Here is a 16,603-nt window from a genome sequence, read left to right as displayed (position 1 = left end):
ATGGTAATACCCATGTTGCTATAGACACCTGATGGTAATACCCATGTTGCTATAGACACCTGATGGTAATACCCATGTTGCTATAGACACCTGATGGTAATACCCATGTTGCTATAGACACCTGATGGTAATACCCATGTTGCTATAGACACATGATGGTAACACCATGCTGGTATAGACACCTGATGGTAATACCCATGTTGCTATAGACACCTGATGGTAATACCCATGTTGTTATAGACACCTGGTGGTAATACCCATGTTGCTATAGACACCGGATGGTAATACCTATGTTGCTATAGACACCTGATGGTAATACCTATGTTGCTATAGACATCTGATGGTAATACTCATGTTGCTATAGACACCTGATGGTAATACCATGCTGGTATAGACACCTGATGGTAATACCCATGTTGCTATAGACACCTGATGGTAATACCATGTTGTTATAGACACCTGGTGGTAATACCCATGTTGCTATAGACACCGGATGGTAATACCCATGTTGCTATAGACACCTGCTGGTAATACCATGCTGGTATAGACACCTGCTGGTAATACCATGCTGGTATAGACACCTGCTGGTAATACCATGCTGGTATAGACACCTGCTGGTAATACCATGCTGGTATAGACACCTGGTGGTAATACCCATGTTGCTATAGACACCTGATGGTAATACCCATGTTGCTATAGACACCTGATGGTAATACCATGCTGGTATAGACACCTGCTGGTAATACCATGCTGGTATAGACACCTGCTGGTAATACCATGCTGGTATAGACACCTGATTGGTAATACCCATGTTGCTATAGACACCTGATGGTAATACCCATGTTGCTATAGACACCTGATGGTAATACCCATGTTGCTATAGACACCTGATGGTAATACCATGCTGGTATAGACACCTGATGGTAATACCCATGTTGCTATAGACACCTGATGGTAATACCATGCTGGTATAGACACCTGATGGTAATACCCATGTTGCTATAGACACCTGATGGTAATACCATGTTGTTATAGACACCTGGTGGTAATACCCATGTTGCTATAGACACCGGATGGTAATACCTATGTTGCTATAGACACCTGATGGTAATACCCATGTTGCTATAGACACCTGATGGTAATACCCATGTTGCTATAGACACCTGATGGTAATACCATGCTGGTATAGACACCTGATGGTAATACCATGTTGCTATAGACACCTGATGGTAATACCATGTTGCTATAGGACACCTGATGGTAATACCATGTTGCTATAGACACCTGATGGTAATACCCATGTTGCTATAGACACCTGATGGTAATACCATGTTGCTATAGACACCTGATGGTAATACCCATGTTGCTATAGACACCTGATGGTAATACCCATGTTGCTATAGACACCTGATGGTAATACCCATGTTGCTATAGACACCTGATGGTAATACCATGCTGGTATAGACACCTGATGGTACTACCCATGTTGCTATAGACACCTGATGGTAATACCCATGTTGCTATAGACACCTGATGGTAATACCCATGTTGCTATAGACACCTGATGGTAATACCCCATGTTGCTATAGACACCTGATGGTAATACCCATGTTGCTATAGACACCTGATGGTAATACCATGCTGGTATAGACACCTGATGGTAATACCCATGTTGCTATAGACACCTGATGGTAATACCATGCTGGTATAGACACCTGATGGTACTACCCATGTTGCTATAGACACCTGATGGTAATACCATGCTGGTATAGACACCTGATGGTAATACCCATGTTGCTATAGAACCTGATGGTAATACCATGCAGGTATAGACACCTGATGGTACTACCCATGTTGCTATAGACACCTGATGGTAATACCCATGTTGCTATAGACACCTGATGGTAATACCATGCTGGTATAGACACCTGATGGTACTACCCATGTTGCTATAGACACCTGATGGTACTACCCATGTTGCTATAGACACCTGATGGTATACCCATGTTGCTATAGACACCTGATGGTAATACCATGCTGGTATAGACACCTGATGGGTAATACCATGCTTGGTATAGACACCTGATGGTAATACCATGCTGGTATAGACACCTGATGGTAATACCATGCTGGTATAGACACCTGATGGTAATACCATGCTGGTATAGACACCTGATGGTACTACCTATGTTGCTATAGACACCTGATGGTACTACCCATGTTGCTATAGACACCTGATGGTAATACCCATGTTGCTATAGAACCTGATTGGTAATACCATGTGGTAAGACAACCTGATGGTAATACCATGCTGGTATAGACACCTGATGGTAATACCATGCTGGTATAGACACCTGATGGTAATACCCATGTTGCTATAGGACACCTGATGGTAATACCCCATGTTGCTATAGACACCTGATGGTAATACCCATGTTGCTATAGACACCTGATGGTAATACCCATGTTGCTATAGACACCTGATGGTAATACCCATGTTGCTATAGACACCTGATGGTAAATACCCATGTTGCTATAGACACCTGATGGTAAACCCATCGTTGCTATAGACACATGATGGTAACCACCATGCTGGTATAGACACCTGATGGTAATACCCATGTTGCTATAGACACCTGATGGTAATACCCATGTTGTTATAGACCACCTGTGGTAATACCCATGTGGCTATAGACACCGGATGGTAATACTATGTTGCTATAGACACCTGATGGTAATACCTATGTTGCTATAGACATCTGATGGTAATACTCATGTTGCTATAGACACCTGATGGTAATACATGCTGGTATAGACACCTGATGGTAATACCCATGTTGCTATAGACACCTGATGGTAATACCATGTTGTTATAGACACCTGGTGGTAATACCCATGTTGCTATAGACACCGATGGTAATACCCATGTTGCTATAGACACCTGCTGGTAAATCACCATGCTGGTATAGACACCTGCTGGTAATACCATGCTGGTATAGACACCTGCTGGTAATACCATGCTGGGTATAGGACACCTGCTGGTAATACCATGCTGGTATGACACCTGGTGGTAATACCCATGTTGCTATAGACCACCTGATGGTAATACCCATGTTGCTATAGACACCTGATGGTATACCATGCTGGTATAGACACCTGCTGGTAATACCATGCTGGTATAGACACCTGCTGGTAATACCATGCTGTATAGACACCTGATGGTAATACCCATGTTGCTATAGACACCTGATTGGTAATACCCATGTTGCTATAGACACCTGATGGTAATACCCATGTTGCTATAGACACCTGATGGTAATACCATGCTGGTATAGACACCTGATGGTAATACCCATGTTGCTATAGACACCTGAATGGGTAATACCATGCTGGTATAGACACCTGATGGTAATACCCATGTTGCTATAGACACCTGAATGGTAATACCATGTTGTTATAAGACACCTGGTGGTAATACCCATGTTGCTATAGACCACCGGATGGTAATACCTATGTTGCTATAGACACCTGATGGTAATACCCATGTTGCTATAGGACACCTGATGGTAATACCCATGTTGCTATAGACACCTGATGGTAATACCATGCTGGTATAGACACCTGATGGTAATACCCATGTTGCTATAGACACCTGATGGTAATACCCATGTTGTTATAGACACCTGGTGGTAATACCCATGTTGCTATAGACACCGGATGGTAATACCTATGTTGCTATAGACACCTGATGGTAATACCTATGTTGCTATAGACACCTGATGGTAATACCATGTTGCTATAGACACCTGATGATAATACTCATGTTGCTATAGACACCTGATGGTAATACCATGCTGGTATAGACACCTGATGGTAATACCCATGTTGCTATAGACACCTGATGGTAATACCATGTTGTTATAGACACCTGGTGGTAATACCCATGTTGCTATAGACACCGGATGGTAATACCCATGTTGCTATAGACACCTGATGGTAATACCATGCTGGTATAGACACCTGATGGTAATACCATGCTGGTATAGACACCTGATGGTAATACCATGCTGGTATAGACACCCGGTGGTAATACCCATGTTGCTATAGACACCTGATGGTAATACCCATGTTGCTATAGACACCTGATGGTAATACCCATGTTGCTATAGACACCTGATGGTAATACCATGTTGCTATAGACACCTGATGGTAATACCCATGTTGCTATAGACACCTGATGGTAATACCCATGTTGCTATAGACACCTGATGGTAATACCCATGTTGCTATAGACACCTGATGGTAATACCATGCTGGTATAGACACCTGATGGTAATACCCATGTTGCTATAGACACCTGATGGTAATACCCATGTTGCTATAGACACCTGATGGTAATACCCATGTTGCTATAGACACCTGATGGTAATATCATGTTGCCATAGACACCTGATGGTAATACCCATGTTGCTATAGACACCTGATGGTAATACCCATGTTGCTATAGACACCTGATGGTAATACCATGCTGGTATAGACACCTGATGGTAATACCATGCTGGTATAGACACCTGATGGTAATACCATGCTGGTATAGACACCTGATGATAATACTCATGTTGCTATATACACCTGATGGTAATACCATGTTGCTATAGACACCTGATGGTAATACCATGCTGGTATAGACACCTGATTGCAATACCATGTTGGTATTAAGTAGTGCACTGTATTGGAATGGGGTGTCACTACAGGCTCTGCCATGGTATTTAACAACACCATAAACTGCTATGTAACCAGCACAGTCCATTTGTTTAAACAGTGAAGGACTGCTGCTGTCATGGACGAGAGGGACAGGTGGGAAGTGACACGTGGTGCTTCCTCTAGACTCGCTGTCCCTGTGTGCCTTAAGAGCCTTTGTTGTCCTAGGTCTCTGGGAGATGAGCTGAGCAGAGCTCAGGTTCAGGGATGGTAACTCCAGCTGACTATGTGTTCAGGGCAGGGTCAGGTTAGGGTCAGGGCAGGGCATGTTGTTGTATGGACATCACCACCGCAGTAAAGCAGTGTAATCCATCATTCTGAACCAAGCAGAACATGAAGGCTGTTATAAACTAACAATGAAATTAACCCTTATGATAGGAGGGTGTTTTAGGATGTTGAAATTCTCTCTCTGGTTCTTTTGTCTCCTTCTTATCACCTCCAATATACCATTCCAAACCCTCTCTTCAGTCAAACCAACTACTCTAACTGGCATGAAACAAGACATAGGTAGGATACAGAACCCATAGGTAGGATAAAGAACCCAAAGGTAGGATATAGAACCCATAGGTAGGATAAAGAACCCAAAGGTAGGATATAGAACCCATAGGTAGGATATAGAACCCATAGGTAGGATATAGAACCCATAGGTAGGATAAAGAACCCATAGATAGGATACAGAACCCATAGGTAGGATACAGAACCCATAGGTAGGATACAGAACCCATAGGTAGGATACAGAACCCATAGGTAGGATACAGAACCCATAGGTAGGATACAGAACCCATGGGTAGGATAAAGACCCCATGGGTAGGATAAAGACCCCATAGGTCCATATAATATAATATAATATAATATAAATATATATATATATATATAGAATATATATATAGAATAGATGAATCGCTATGATAATGTCCAGCCGTAGTAGAGATTCAGGTTGGGCTGCTAGTCAGTAACAGTTTCTCTCTCTCAGGACGACCAGCAGTAGGCCTGCAGCTACCTACACATCTGGTCCCCACATGTTCTCTGAAGTCTCCCCCCTCTCTCCCCGTACCTCACCCTGTCTACCCCGGTCTGCAGAGCAACAGTAGAGGAGGAGGAGGAGGAAGAGGAGGAGGATGGCTGCATCAAACAGTCTCTTGTTCATTATTACACCACAGAGCTAAAGACATTCCACAACACAACACAGTGTCTGAAGTGTCTTCCTACTAAAAACCCCACAGTGAGAGACTAAAGGGATTTGAAGTGAACCATATTTTGGTCAATAGAACAGGGATACTGTGGTTGGTCTGATGGAAAAAACAAACACCGCTTTGAGAAACAAGGTGTAGGAACATGTTGATCAAAAGAGGAGGGAAAACACACACACCACACACACACACACACACCACACACACAGCAGAACTGTTCTACCACTATGAGAGCTGATACTTGTGGTTCAGGGAAACATGTGTGTATGTGTATTGTACCTGGGGTGGGTATCTCTGACCTCGTTTCCAGTATGGCTGTAGCCCCAATGAACAGAGGTGGAAACAGAGCCCGCTGGAGGGAGAGAGGGGAGAAGAGAGAGATGAAGTGGACTGGTTAATAAAGCCTAGAAGACAAAGGGAGGGCAGAGGAATGAATGAAGAGAGGAAGTGCTGAGAGAGAGAGAGAGAGAGAGAGAAGGGAGGAAGTGCTGAGAGAGAGAGAGAGAGAGAGAGAGAGAGAGAGAGAGAGAGAGAGGGGGGGGGGGGGGGAGGAAGTGCTGAGAGCGAGAGAGAGAGAGAAGGGAGGAAGTGCTGAGAGAGAGAGAGAGAGAGAGAGAGAGAGAGAGAGAGAGAGGAGAGAGAGAGGGGAGGAAGTGCTGAGAGAGAGAGAGAGAGAGAGGGGGGAGGAAGTGCTGAGAGCGAGAGAGAGAGAGAGAGAGAGAGAGAGAGAGGAGAGAGAGAGAAGGGAGGAAGTGCTGAGAGCGAGAGAGAGAGAGAGAGAGAGAGAGAGAGAAGGGAGGAAGTGCTGAGAGCGAGAGAGAGAGAGAGAGAGAGAGAGAAGGGAGGAAGTGCTGAGAGCGAGAGAGAGAGAGAGAGAGAGAAGGGAGGAAGTGCTGAGAGCGAGAGAGAGAGAGAGAGAGAAGGGAGGAAGTGCTGAGAGAGAGAGAGAGAGAGAGAGAGAGAAGGGAGGAAGTGCTGAGAGAGAGAGAGAGAGAGAGAGAGAGAGAAGGGAGGAAGTGCTGAGAGAGAGAGAGAAGGGAGGAAGTGCTGAGAGAGAGAGAGAGAGAGAAGGGAGGAAGTGCTGAGAGAGAGAGAGAGAGAGAGAGAAGGGAGGAAGTGCTGAGAGAGAGAGAGAGAGAGAGAAGGGAGGAAGTGCTGAGAGAGAGAGAGAGAGAGAGAGAGAGAGAGAGAGAGAGAGAGAGAGAAGGGAGGAAGTGCTGAGAGCGAGAGAGAGAGAGAGAAGGGAGGAAGTGCTGAGAGAGAGAGAGAAGGGAGGAAGTGCTGAGAGAGAGAGAGAAGGGAGGAAGTGCTGAGAGAGAGAGAGAGAGAGAGAGAGAGAGAGAGAGAGAGAGGAGGGTCCTTCCTCTGTGCTGGGGTGCACAGAAGAATCAATGATCTACGAATCACTCATTCTGTGATACAGATTGGACATTCTGTGCCTCGCCTTGCTCAAACAGATCCCCTCAAACACTGTGATTGCTCTACACAGACCGATAGCAGCTAAAGATAACAGGGAGATAGAGTGAACAAAAACATGAACAGCACAGAGAGAGGGAAGAGGAGAGGATAGAGGGATGAGAGGAGAGGGAAGAGGAGAGGATAGAGGGATGAGAGGAGAGAGGGAAGAGGAGAGGATAGAGGGATGAGAGGAGAGAGGGAAGAGAGGAGAGGATAGAGGAATAAGAGGACTGTGGAGCTGGGGTGGACTGTGGAGCCTGTGGAGCTGGGGAGACCTGTGGAGCTGGGGTGGACTGTGGAGCTGGGGAGGACTGTGGAGCTGGGGCGGACTGTGGAGCTGGGGCGGACTGTGGAACCTGTGGAGAGCTGGGGAGGACTGTGGCGCTGGGGAGAACTGTGGCGCTGGGGAGAACTGTGGCGCTGGGGAGGACTGTGGCGCTGGGGAGGACTGTGGCGCTGGGGAGGACTGTGGAGCCGAGGAGGACTGTGGAGCCGAGGAGGACTGTCTCCAACCATTCATTTTATTTAACTCAGCAAGTCAGTTAAGAACAAATTCTTATTTACAATGACGGCCTACCAAAAGGCAAAAGGCCTCCTGCGGGGACGGGGGATGGGAGTAAAAACAAATATATAAGACAAAACACACATCACGACAAGAAGAGGCAACGCTACATAAAGAGAGACCTAAAACAACAACATATCAAGGCAGCAACACATGACAACACAGCATGGTAGCAACACAACATGACAACAACATGGTAGCAACACAGAGACTAGAGAGTCTGTTCGCCCACAGAGACTAGAGTCTGTTCGCCCACAGAGACTAGAGAATCTGTTCGCCCACAGAGACTAGAGAATCTGTTCGCCCACAGAGACTAGAGTCTGTTCGCCCACAGAGACTAGAGTCTGTTCGCCCACAGAGACGAGAGAGTCTGTTCACCCACAGAGACTAGAGAGTCTGTTCACCCACAGAGACTAGAGAGTCTGTTCGCCCACAGAGACTAGAGAGTCTGTTCGCCCACAGAGACTAGAGTCTGTTCGCCCACAGTGACGAGAGAGTCTGTTCGCCCACAGAGACTAGAGAGTCGCCCACAGAGACTGTAGATCTTACAGTGAAATGCTGACTACAACAGGTGTAGATCTTACAGTGAAATGTTTACTTAATGTCACATTGATTGAGATCTTATCGTTTAACAGCCATTAAAATAGCATTTACCACTAAACCAGCGGACCAACATGGCGAACGTAAGGCAATAGGGAGGCACTCCCTGTACACAGCACGGACATGGTTTTTATTAAAGGATGAGGTGAGAGGCGCTTGATAACGCTCTTCCCTACCCAAAACGGGCTGTAAGGTTGGACATGAAGGGTAGGCAGGTAGCCTAGTGGTTAGAGTGTAGGGGAGGCAGGTAGCCTAGTGGTTAGAGTGTAGGGGAGGCATGTAGCCTAGTGGTTAGAGTGTAGGGGAGGCAGGTAGTCTAGTGGTTAGAGTGTAGGGGAGGCAGGTAGCCTAGTGGTTAGAGTGTAGGGGAGGCAGGTAGCCTAGTGGTTAGAGTGTAGGGGAGGCAGGTAGCCTAGTGGTTAGAGTGTAGGGGCGGCAGGTAACCTAGTGGTTAGAGTGTAGGGGAGGCAGGTAGCCTAGTGGTTAGAGTGTAGAGGCGGCAGGTAGCCTAGTGGTTAGAGTGTAGGGGAGGCAGGTAGCCTAGTGGTTAGAGTGTAGGGGAGGCAGGTAGCCTAGTGGTTAGAGTGTAGGGGAGGCAGGTAGCCTAGTGGTTAGAGTGTTGGGGAGGCAGGTAGCCTAGTGGTTAGAGTGTAGGGGAGGCAGGTAGCCTAGTGGTTAGAGTGTAGGGGCGGCAGGTAACCTAGTGGTTAGAGTGTAGGGGCGGCAGGTAGCCTAGTGGTTAGAGTGTAGGGGCGGCAGGGTAACCTAGTGGTTAGAGCATTGGACTAGTAACCGAAAGGTTGCAGGATCGAATCCCCCGAGCTGACAAGGTAAGAATCTGTCATTCGGCCTCTGAACAAGGCAGTTAACCCACTGTTCCTAGGCCGTCATTGTAAATAAGAATTTGTTCTTAACTGACTTGCCTAGTTAAATAAAGGTAAAAAAAAAAAGTCCACCCATGTTAAACCCTGTGAATGTCCATGTTGACTGAAACACCCTGTAAGAGATTAAAAGACTAGCTTTCTGATGACAAGACAAGAGTTTCTTTAGTCTGATGGAGTGAGACATGGCCAATGGCACCGTCACCTATATAGTGCACTACTTTTTGCCATAGGGCCTCTGGTAGTGCACTAGATAGAGAACAGGGTGTCATGTGGGACACAGTCCTAGTCTTTAGGTCTCATGGTCTCTAGGTAACTCTTCAAACACCTCAGTAATCTACAAACAGATCAGACACACACACAACCACTCCCTTCTCATCCTCTCCATCTCCCCTCTCCTCCATTTCCCCTCATCCTCTCCATCTCCCCTCCTCCACTCAATTGCACTGTATTCTCTCCCCCCTCAACTCCTCTCTCCTCTTCCCTGCTCACCCAGTGTCCAGGACAACACACTAAAATCACAACTGAAGTCGCCTGGACGACGAACCAACACCATCAGTTCATGAATGTTCGCAAGTGACACACCGTTGTATTGACTAGAGGTCGACCGATTAATCGGAATGGAACGATTAATTAGGGCCGATTTCAAGTTTTCACAACAATCGGAAATCTGTATTTGTTTTACACCATTATTGAATCTTTATTAGGCAAGTCAGTTAAGAACATATTCTTATTTACAATGATGCCTAGGAACAGTGGGTTAACTGCCTTGTTCAGGGGCAGAATGACAGATTTTCACCTTGTCAGCTCGGGGATTCAATCTTGCAACCTTACAGTTAACTAGTCCAACGCTCTAACTACCTGCCTCTCGTTGCACTCCACAAGGAGACTGCCTGTTACGCGAATGCAGTAAGCCAAGGTAAGTTGCTAGCTAGCATTAAATGTACCTTGTAAAAAACAATCAATCATAATCACTAGTTAACTACACATGGTTGATGATATGACTAGTTTATCTAGCGTGTCCTGCGTTGCATATAATCGATGCGGTGCATATCGTTGCTCCAATATGTACCTAACCATGAACATCAACGCCTTTCTTAAAATCAATACACAGAAGTATATATTTTTAAACCTGCATATTTAGCTAAAAGAAATCCAGGTCAGCAGGCAATATTAACCAGGTGAAATTGTGTCACTTCTCTTGCGTTCATTGCACGCAGAGTCAGGGTATATGCAACAGTTTGGGCCGCCTAATTTGCCAGAATTGTACATAAGTATGACATAACATTGAAGGTTGTGCAATGTAACAGGAATATTTAGACTGATGGATGCCACCCGTTAGATAAAATACGGAACGGTTCCGTATTTCACTGAAAGAATAAACGTTGTGTTTTTTTAAAATTATAGTTTCCGGGTTCGACCATATTAATGACCTAAGGCTCGTATTTCTGTGTGTTATTATGTTATAATTAAGTCTATGATTTGATAGAGCAGTCTGACAGAGCGATGGTAGGCACCAGCAGGCTCATAAGCATTCATTCAAACAGCACTTTCGTGCGTTTTCCAGCAGCTCTTCCCTGTGCTTCAAGCATTGCACTGTTTATGACTTCAAGCCCATCAACTCCCGAGATTAGGCTGGTGTAACCAATGTGAAATGGCTAGCTAGTTAGCGGGGTGCGCGCTAATAGTGTTTCAAACTTCACTCGCTCTGAGCCTTGGGGTGGTTGTTTCCCTTGCTCTGCATGGGTAACGCTGCTTCGATGTGGTGGCTGTTGTCCTTGTGTTGCTGGTTCGAGAGAGGTGCAGAGGTTTCAACAGTATCACACACACAGTATCACATCTCTCTGGCTGTGGCCCCAGTGCAGAGGTTTCAACAGTATCACACACAGTAGGCTATCTCTCTGGCTGTGGCCCCGGTGCAGAGGTTTCAACAGTATCACACACAACAGGCTCTCTCTCTGGCTGTGGCCCCAGTGCAGAGGTATCAACAGTATCACACACACATAGTAGGCTCTCTCTCTGGCTGTGGCCCCAGTGCAGAGGTATCAACAGTATCACACACACAGTAGGCTCTCTCTCTGGCTGAGGCCCCAGTGCAAAGGTATCAACAGTATCACATCTCTCTGGCTGTGGCCCCGGTGCAGAGGTATCAACAGTATCACACACACAGTAGGCTCTCTCTCTGGCTGTGGCCCCAGTGCAGAGGTATCAACAGTATCACATCTCTCTGGCTGTGGCCCCGGTGCAGAGGTTTCAACAGTATCACACACACAGTAGGCTCTCTCTCTGGCTGTGGCCCCGGTGCAGAGGTATCAACAGTATGCTCAGGTTGGGATTACAGTGTAGTACTACTTTCCCACAGACAAATGTTAACAATGACCCTTGCTTTTGCCAAGCGCTCCTACACCAACATGTTGACTCAGAGGATCAGCACATGGGGCCAGTCTCAAACCTCACATTCATAACCAAATTTGATAGTCATATCAAAGTAATGACCTACTCAATAAAAGGTTGGCACTGACAAATAATTGAATATATAATATTTAAATAAAAATCTACAGTAGCGTCATTCCTCTTGTTTGGAAAATAATTTTAAAAACTTTTGACACGGGTTTCCAAATGTGAACATGGATTGCTGTTGGTAACATTCAACAATGTGATATTAATTAAACAACAAACGTGTATTGTAGGATATTACATTTAAGAATACATACGGTAAGTTACGGCTGATTACCTCGATATGCAGTTTAAACTACCCGGTGGAACAAACAGCATGCGGAGTGAAAATCGATGTCAACACAGGTATGTTCTAACCGAACCAACCCTTTCAATGTACACCGTATATTCCCATAGCGCTCGTTACAACGGATCCGGTATGCCACGAAACAATCCTGTAAATAAATGATGAAAAGCGTCAATAAAAACGCGCGGATGAAACTTCTCAAAAGTCCTCGTTTAAAAGTCCATAAGAGCGTTTCTCTTCGGTGTTCCGCAGTCAGTCCGGGCGCAGCTACCTCTCTCTCTCTCTCTCTCTCTCTCTCTCTCTCCGCCTGGCTGAGAGATTCTGGACACAGCGACTTGTTGCGGCGATACCAAATGGTGAGATGCAGAGGGGGGTAGAAACAGCAGGGGCAGCAGATCTTTGTTAGCGAAAAAGACAACCATAGTATAATTCAATCTCTCATCTAAGATGTATAAAATAAGTCCCTTTACATAACTTAATATGTTTTATAATAGGTTTAGTAGGCGATGTTTATTCAGATATTTTTTTTTTGTTGAAAGATTGGTTTGTTCCACTATAGCTGATGTGTAGGCTACCTAAACTGTATCCAGATGTAAACTGTCCAAGAAGATACAACTCAAAACCCTGTACAGAATTTTATGAGATAAATTGTCTTTGAAGTTGTATGTATGGTCCTGTATTTTCAGCATTTCCTTTGGAGATTAACAGTCATATGTCATTGTGTTTTTTTTTTTTACACACTTAAATTCAAACATCAAATTATGTAATTTCCTGAGTGGCTACAATGTTGCCATTTTATGCTGAGTTCTCCGTTTGTCCACTGAAGTTGAACATGGAAACATTGTTACAAGACAGTTGGCAAGTACCAGCAGTAGCCAACCAGAGGACTGGAGATGGTCACAGACAGAGACAGATGTAAATGTCGATAGCCTTCACCGACAGGTATCAGGTTTCAGGTGTTATCTTCTGGTCTACTGTGGGTAAACGTTGAAACAAATCGATCACAATTAATGACTGTTAGAAAACTAGACAACAAGGCTTCATAACAACCAAAGAGAGGACTGGAGAGATGGTCAAAGAAAGAGCAGAGACAGATATCTGGTTTCAGTTGTTGCCTACTGCAGGCTGCTACAGATGTAGGATCTTCATTTGACCAGTTTCTCACAGCGGGGAAAAAAATGCTGCAGCAGCAGAAAATGTGAATTATTGTATGGATTATAATTAAATTGATTTTTGTTGTTGTGGTAAGGGTTGATACATTTTTTCATGAGGGCAAATCAAATCTGATATTTTAAAGTGGAAATTATAAACTTCAGAAAATGTTTTTAAAACTCAAACAGGGTAATAAAATTAAGATGATTTCAATTGATTAAGTTTTATTTCAGGAGGGGTGGAGCTACTGGGGGTTCAGGAGGGGTGGAGCTACTGGGGGTTCAGGAGGGGTGGAGCTACTGGGGGTTCAGGAGGGGTGGAGCTACGATACTGCTGCAGTAATAGAAGGGTAAAATAAGACAAGTGTAATCTAATCACGTTTTATTCGTGACATTCATCGTAAACAACAGGTGTGGACGAACAGTGAAATGCTTAGTTACAGGTCGTTCCCAACAATGTAGAGAGAAAAAGTGAGAAATAATAGAAAAGTAAAATAACGTAATAATAAATACGATAACATGGTACCAGTACTGAGTCAATGATAACATGGTACTATACACAGAGTACCTGTACTGAGTCAATGATAACATGGTACTATACACAGAGTACCAGTACTGAGTCAATGATAACATGGTACTATACACAGAGTACCAGTACTGAGTCAATGATAACATGGTACTATACACAGAGTACCAGTACTGAGTCAAGGATAACATGGTACTATACACAGAGTACCAGTACTGAGTCAATGATAACATGGTACTATACACAGAGTACCAGTACTGAGTCAATGATAACATGGTACTATACACAGAGTACCAGTACTGAGTCAATGATAACATGGTACTATACACAGAGTACCTGTACTGAGTCAATGATAACATGGTACTATACACAGAGTACCAGTACTGAGTCAATGATAACATGGTACTATACACAGAGTACCTGTACTGAGTCAATGATAACACGGTACTATACACAGAGTACCTGTACTGAGTCAATGATAACATGGTACTATACACAGAGTACCAGTACTGAGTCAATGATAACATGGTACTATACACAGAGTACCTGTACTGAGTCAATGATAACATGGTACTATACACAGAGTACCAGTACTGAGTCAATGATAACATGGTACTATACACAGAGTACCAGTACTGAGTCAATGATAACATGGTACTATACACAGAGTACCAGTACTGAGTCAATGATAACATGGTACTATACACAGAGTACCAGTACTGAGTCAATGATAACATGGTACTATACACAGAGTACCAGTACTGAGTCAATGATAACATGGTACTATACACAGAGTACCTGTACTGAGTCAATGATAACATGGTACTATACACAGAGTACCTGTACTGAGTCAATGATAACATGGTACTATACACAGAGTACCAGTACTGAGTCAATGATAACATGGTACTATACACAGAGTACCTGTACTGAGTCAATGATAACATGGTACTATACACAGAGTACCAGTACTGAGTCAATGATAACATGGTACTATACACAGAGTACCAGTACTGAGTCAATGATAACATGGTACTATACACAGAGTACCTGTACTGAGTCAATGATAACATGGTACTATACACAGAGTACCAGTACTGAGTCAATGATAACATGGTACTATACACAGAGTACCAGTACTGAGTCAATGATAACATGGCTATATACACAGAGTACCAGTACTGAGTCAATGATAACATGGTACTATACACAGAGTACCAGTACTGAGTCAATGATAACATGGTACTATACACAGAGTACCAGTACTGAGTCAATGATAACACGGTACTATACACAGAGTACCAGTACTGAGTCAATGATAACACGGTACTATACACAGAGTACCAGTACTGAGTCAATGATAACATGGTACTATACACAGAGTACCAGTACTGAGTCAATGATAACATGGTACTATACACAGAGTACCAGTACTGAGTCAATGATAACATGGCTATATACACAGAGTACCAGTACTGAGTCAATGATAACATGGTACTATACACAGAGTACCAGTACTGAGTCAATGATAACATGGTACTATACACAGAGCACCAGTACTGAGTCAATGATAACATGGCTATATACACAGAGTACCAGTACTGAGTCAATGATAACATGGTACTATACACAGAGTACCAGTACTGAGTCAATGATAACATGGTACTATACACAGAGCACCAGTACTGAGTCAATGATAACATGGCTATATACACAGAGTACCAGTACTGAGTCAATGATAACATGGCTCTATACACAGAGTACCAGTACTGAGTCAATGAGTAGAAGGTGTATGATGCCCCATTTTCAGAGAGAGAAGCTACTCCAGCTTCGGCAGGACTCCCACAGTGTGACAGACTATGCAATGGATTTCCACACGTTGGCAGCTGAGAGTGCCTGGAACCAGGAAGTGCTGTTTGACATGTTCCTACACGGAGTCTCGGAGGAGATCAAGGATGAGCGTGCAGCCCGGGAATTACCGACGGATTCCCTCAATGCCTTGACCATCAGGATCGATGGGTGACTACGGGAATGATGGAGGGAGAGGAGATTCGATTTCGTCCAAGGATTTCACTTCGCCACTGAGGCATCCCGGAAGTCCCAGACGGCCCCGCTGCCGAGGGAACCCAAGGCTACCCGAGGTACGCCGAGAGTTGCCAAAGACGGCCGAGTCAACGTTTCCAGAACCTATGCAATTAGGCAGAGCTGGGCTGTCTCCAGCGGAAAGGCTATACAGGGTCAACACTAAGAGTTGCCTGTTTTGCGGGACTTGCGGTCATTTTGTGCCCTATTGTCTGTTAAAAGACCAGGCTCACTGGTAGGATCGAATACTCTGGTGGGCCATATGGAGAACTTTTCTGCAACCATTCCTCGCACTCCGTTTCATGCCATTCTGCTGTGTGGAAACCAGTAGAAATCTCTCCAGGTCCTCATCGACTCTGGGGCCGATGAGAGATTTTTGGACTCTACCCTGGCTCCCATCTGAACATCCCCACTCAGCCTCTCTCCACTCCCATGGATGTTAGAGTGCTGGACGGGCGCTCTATAGGCCAGGTTACCCACAACACCATTCCTATCAACCTACATGTGTCAGGGAACCACAGCGAGGCTATCCAGTTCCTGCTCATTAAGTTTCCACATATTCCTGTGGTATTGGGATTCTCCTGCTCCAGTGACACAATCCCTTCATTAAATGGTCTACTGGTGCCATCATGGGCTGGAGCCCGTTCTG

The 16,603-nt window shown here is 44.7% G+C and overlaps 1 protein-coding gene across 1 annotated transcript in view; it reads right to left on the bottom strand.

Annotated features, from left to right (window-relative positions):
* The window catches only part of ccdc120a (coiled-coil domain containing 120a), a 92,139-nt gene extending 79,662 nt beyond the window's left edge, over positions 1–12,477 (bottom strand). Inside the window, exons 1-2 of the mRNA XM_031794879.1 lie at positions 12,187–12,477; positions 6,231–6,303 (exon numbers count right to left, since the gene is read on the bottom strand). Coding sequence (XP_031650739.1) covers positions 6,231–6,303; positions 12,187–12,227 — 114 coding nt within the window. The 5' untranslated portion in view covers positions 12,228–12,477. The remainder of the gene's footprint in view (positions 1–6,230; positions 6,304–12,186) is intronic.
* Between the last annotated feature and the right edge of the window lie 4,126 nt (positions 12,478–16,603).

The sequence above is a fragment of the Oncorhynchus kisutch genome, linkage group LG17 (genome assembly GCF_002021735.2).
Source record: "Oncorhynchus kisutch isolate 150728-3 linkage group LG17, Okis_V2, whole genome shotgun sequence".
NCBI classification, from domain to species: Eukaryota; Metazoa; Chordata; class Actinopteri; order Salmoniformes; family Salmonidae; genus Oncorhynchus; species Oncorhynchus kisutch.
The sequence above is the reverse complement of the archived record's forward strand: the minus strand, read 5'-3'. Positions and strand labels throughout refer to the sequence as shown.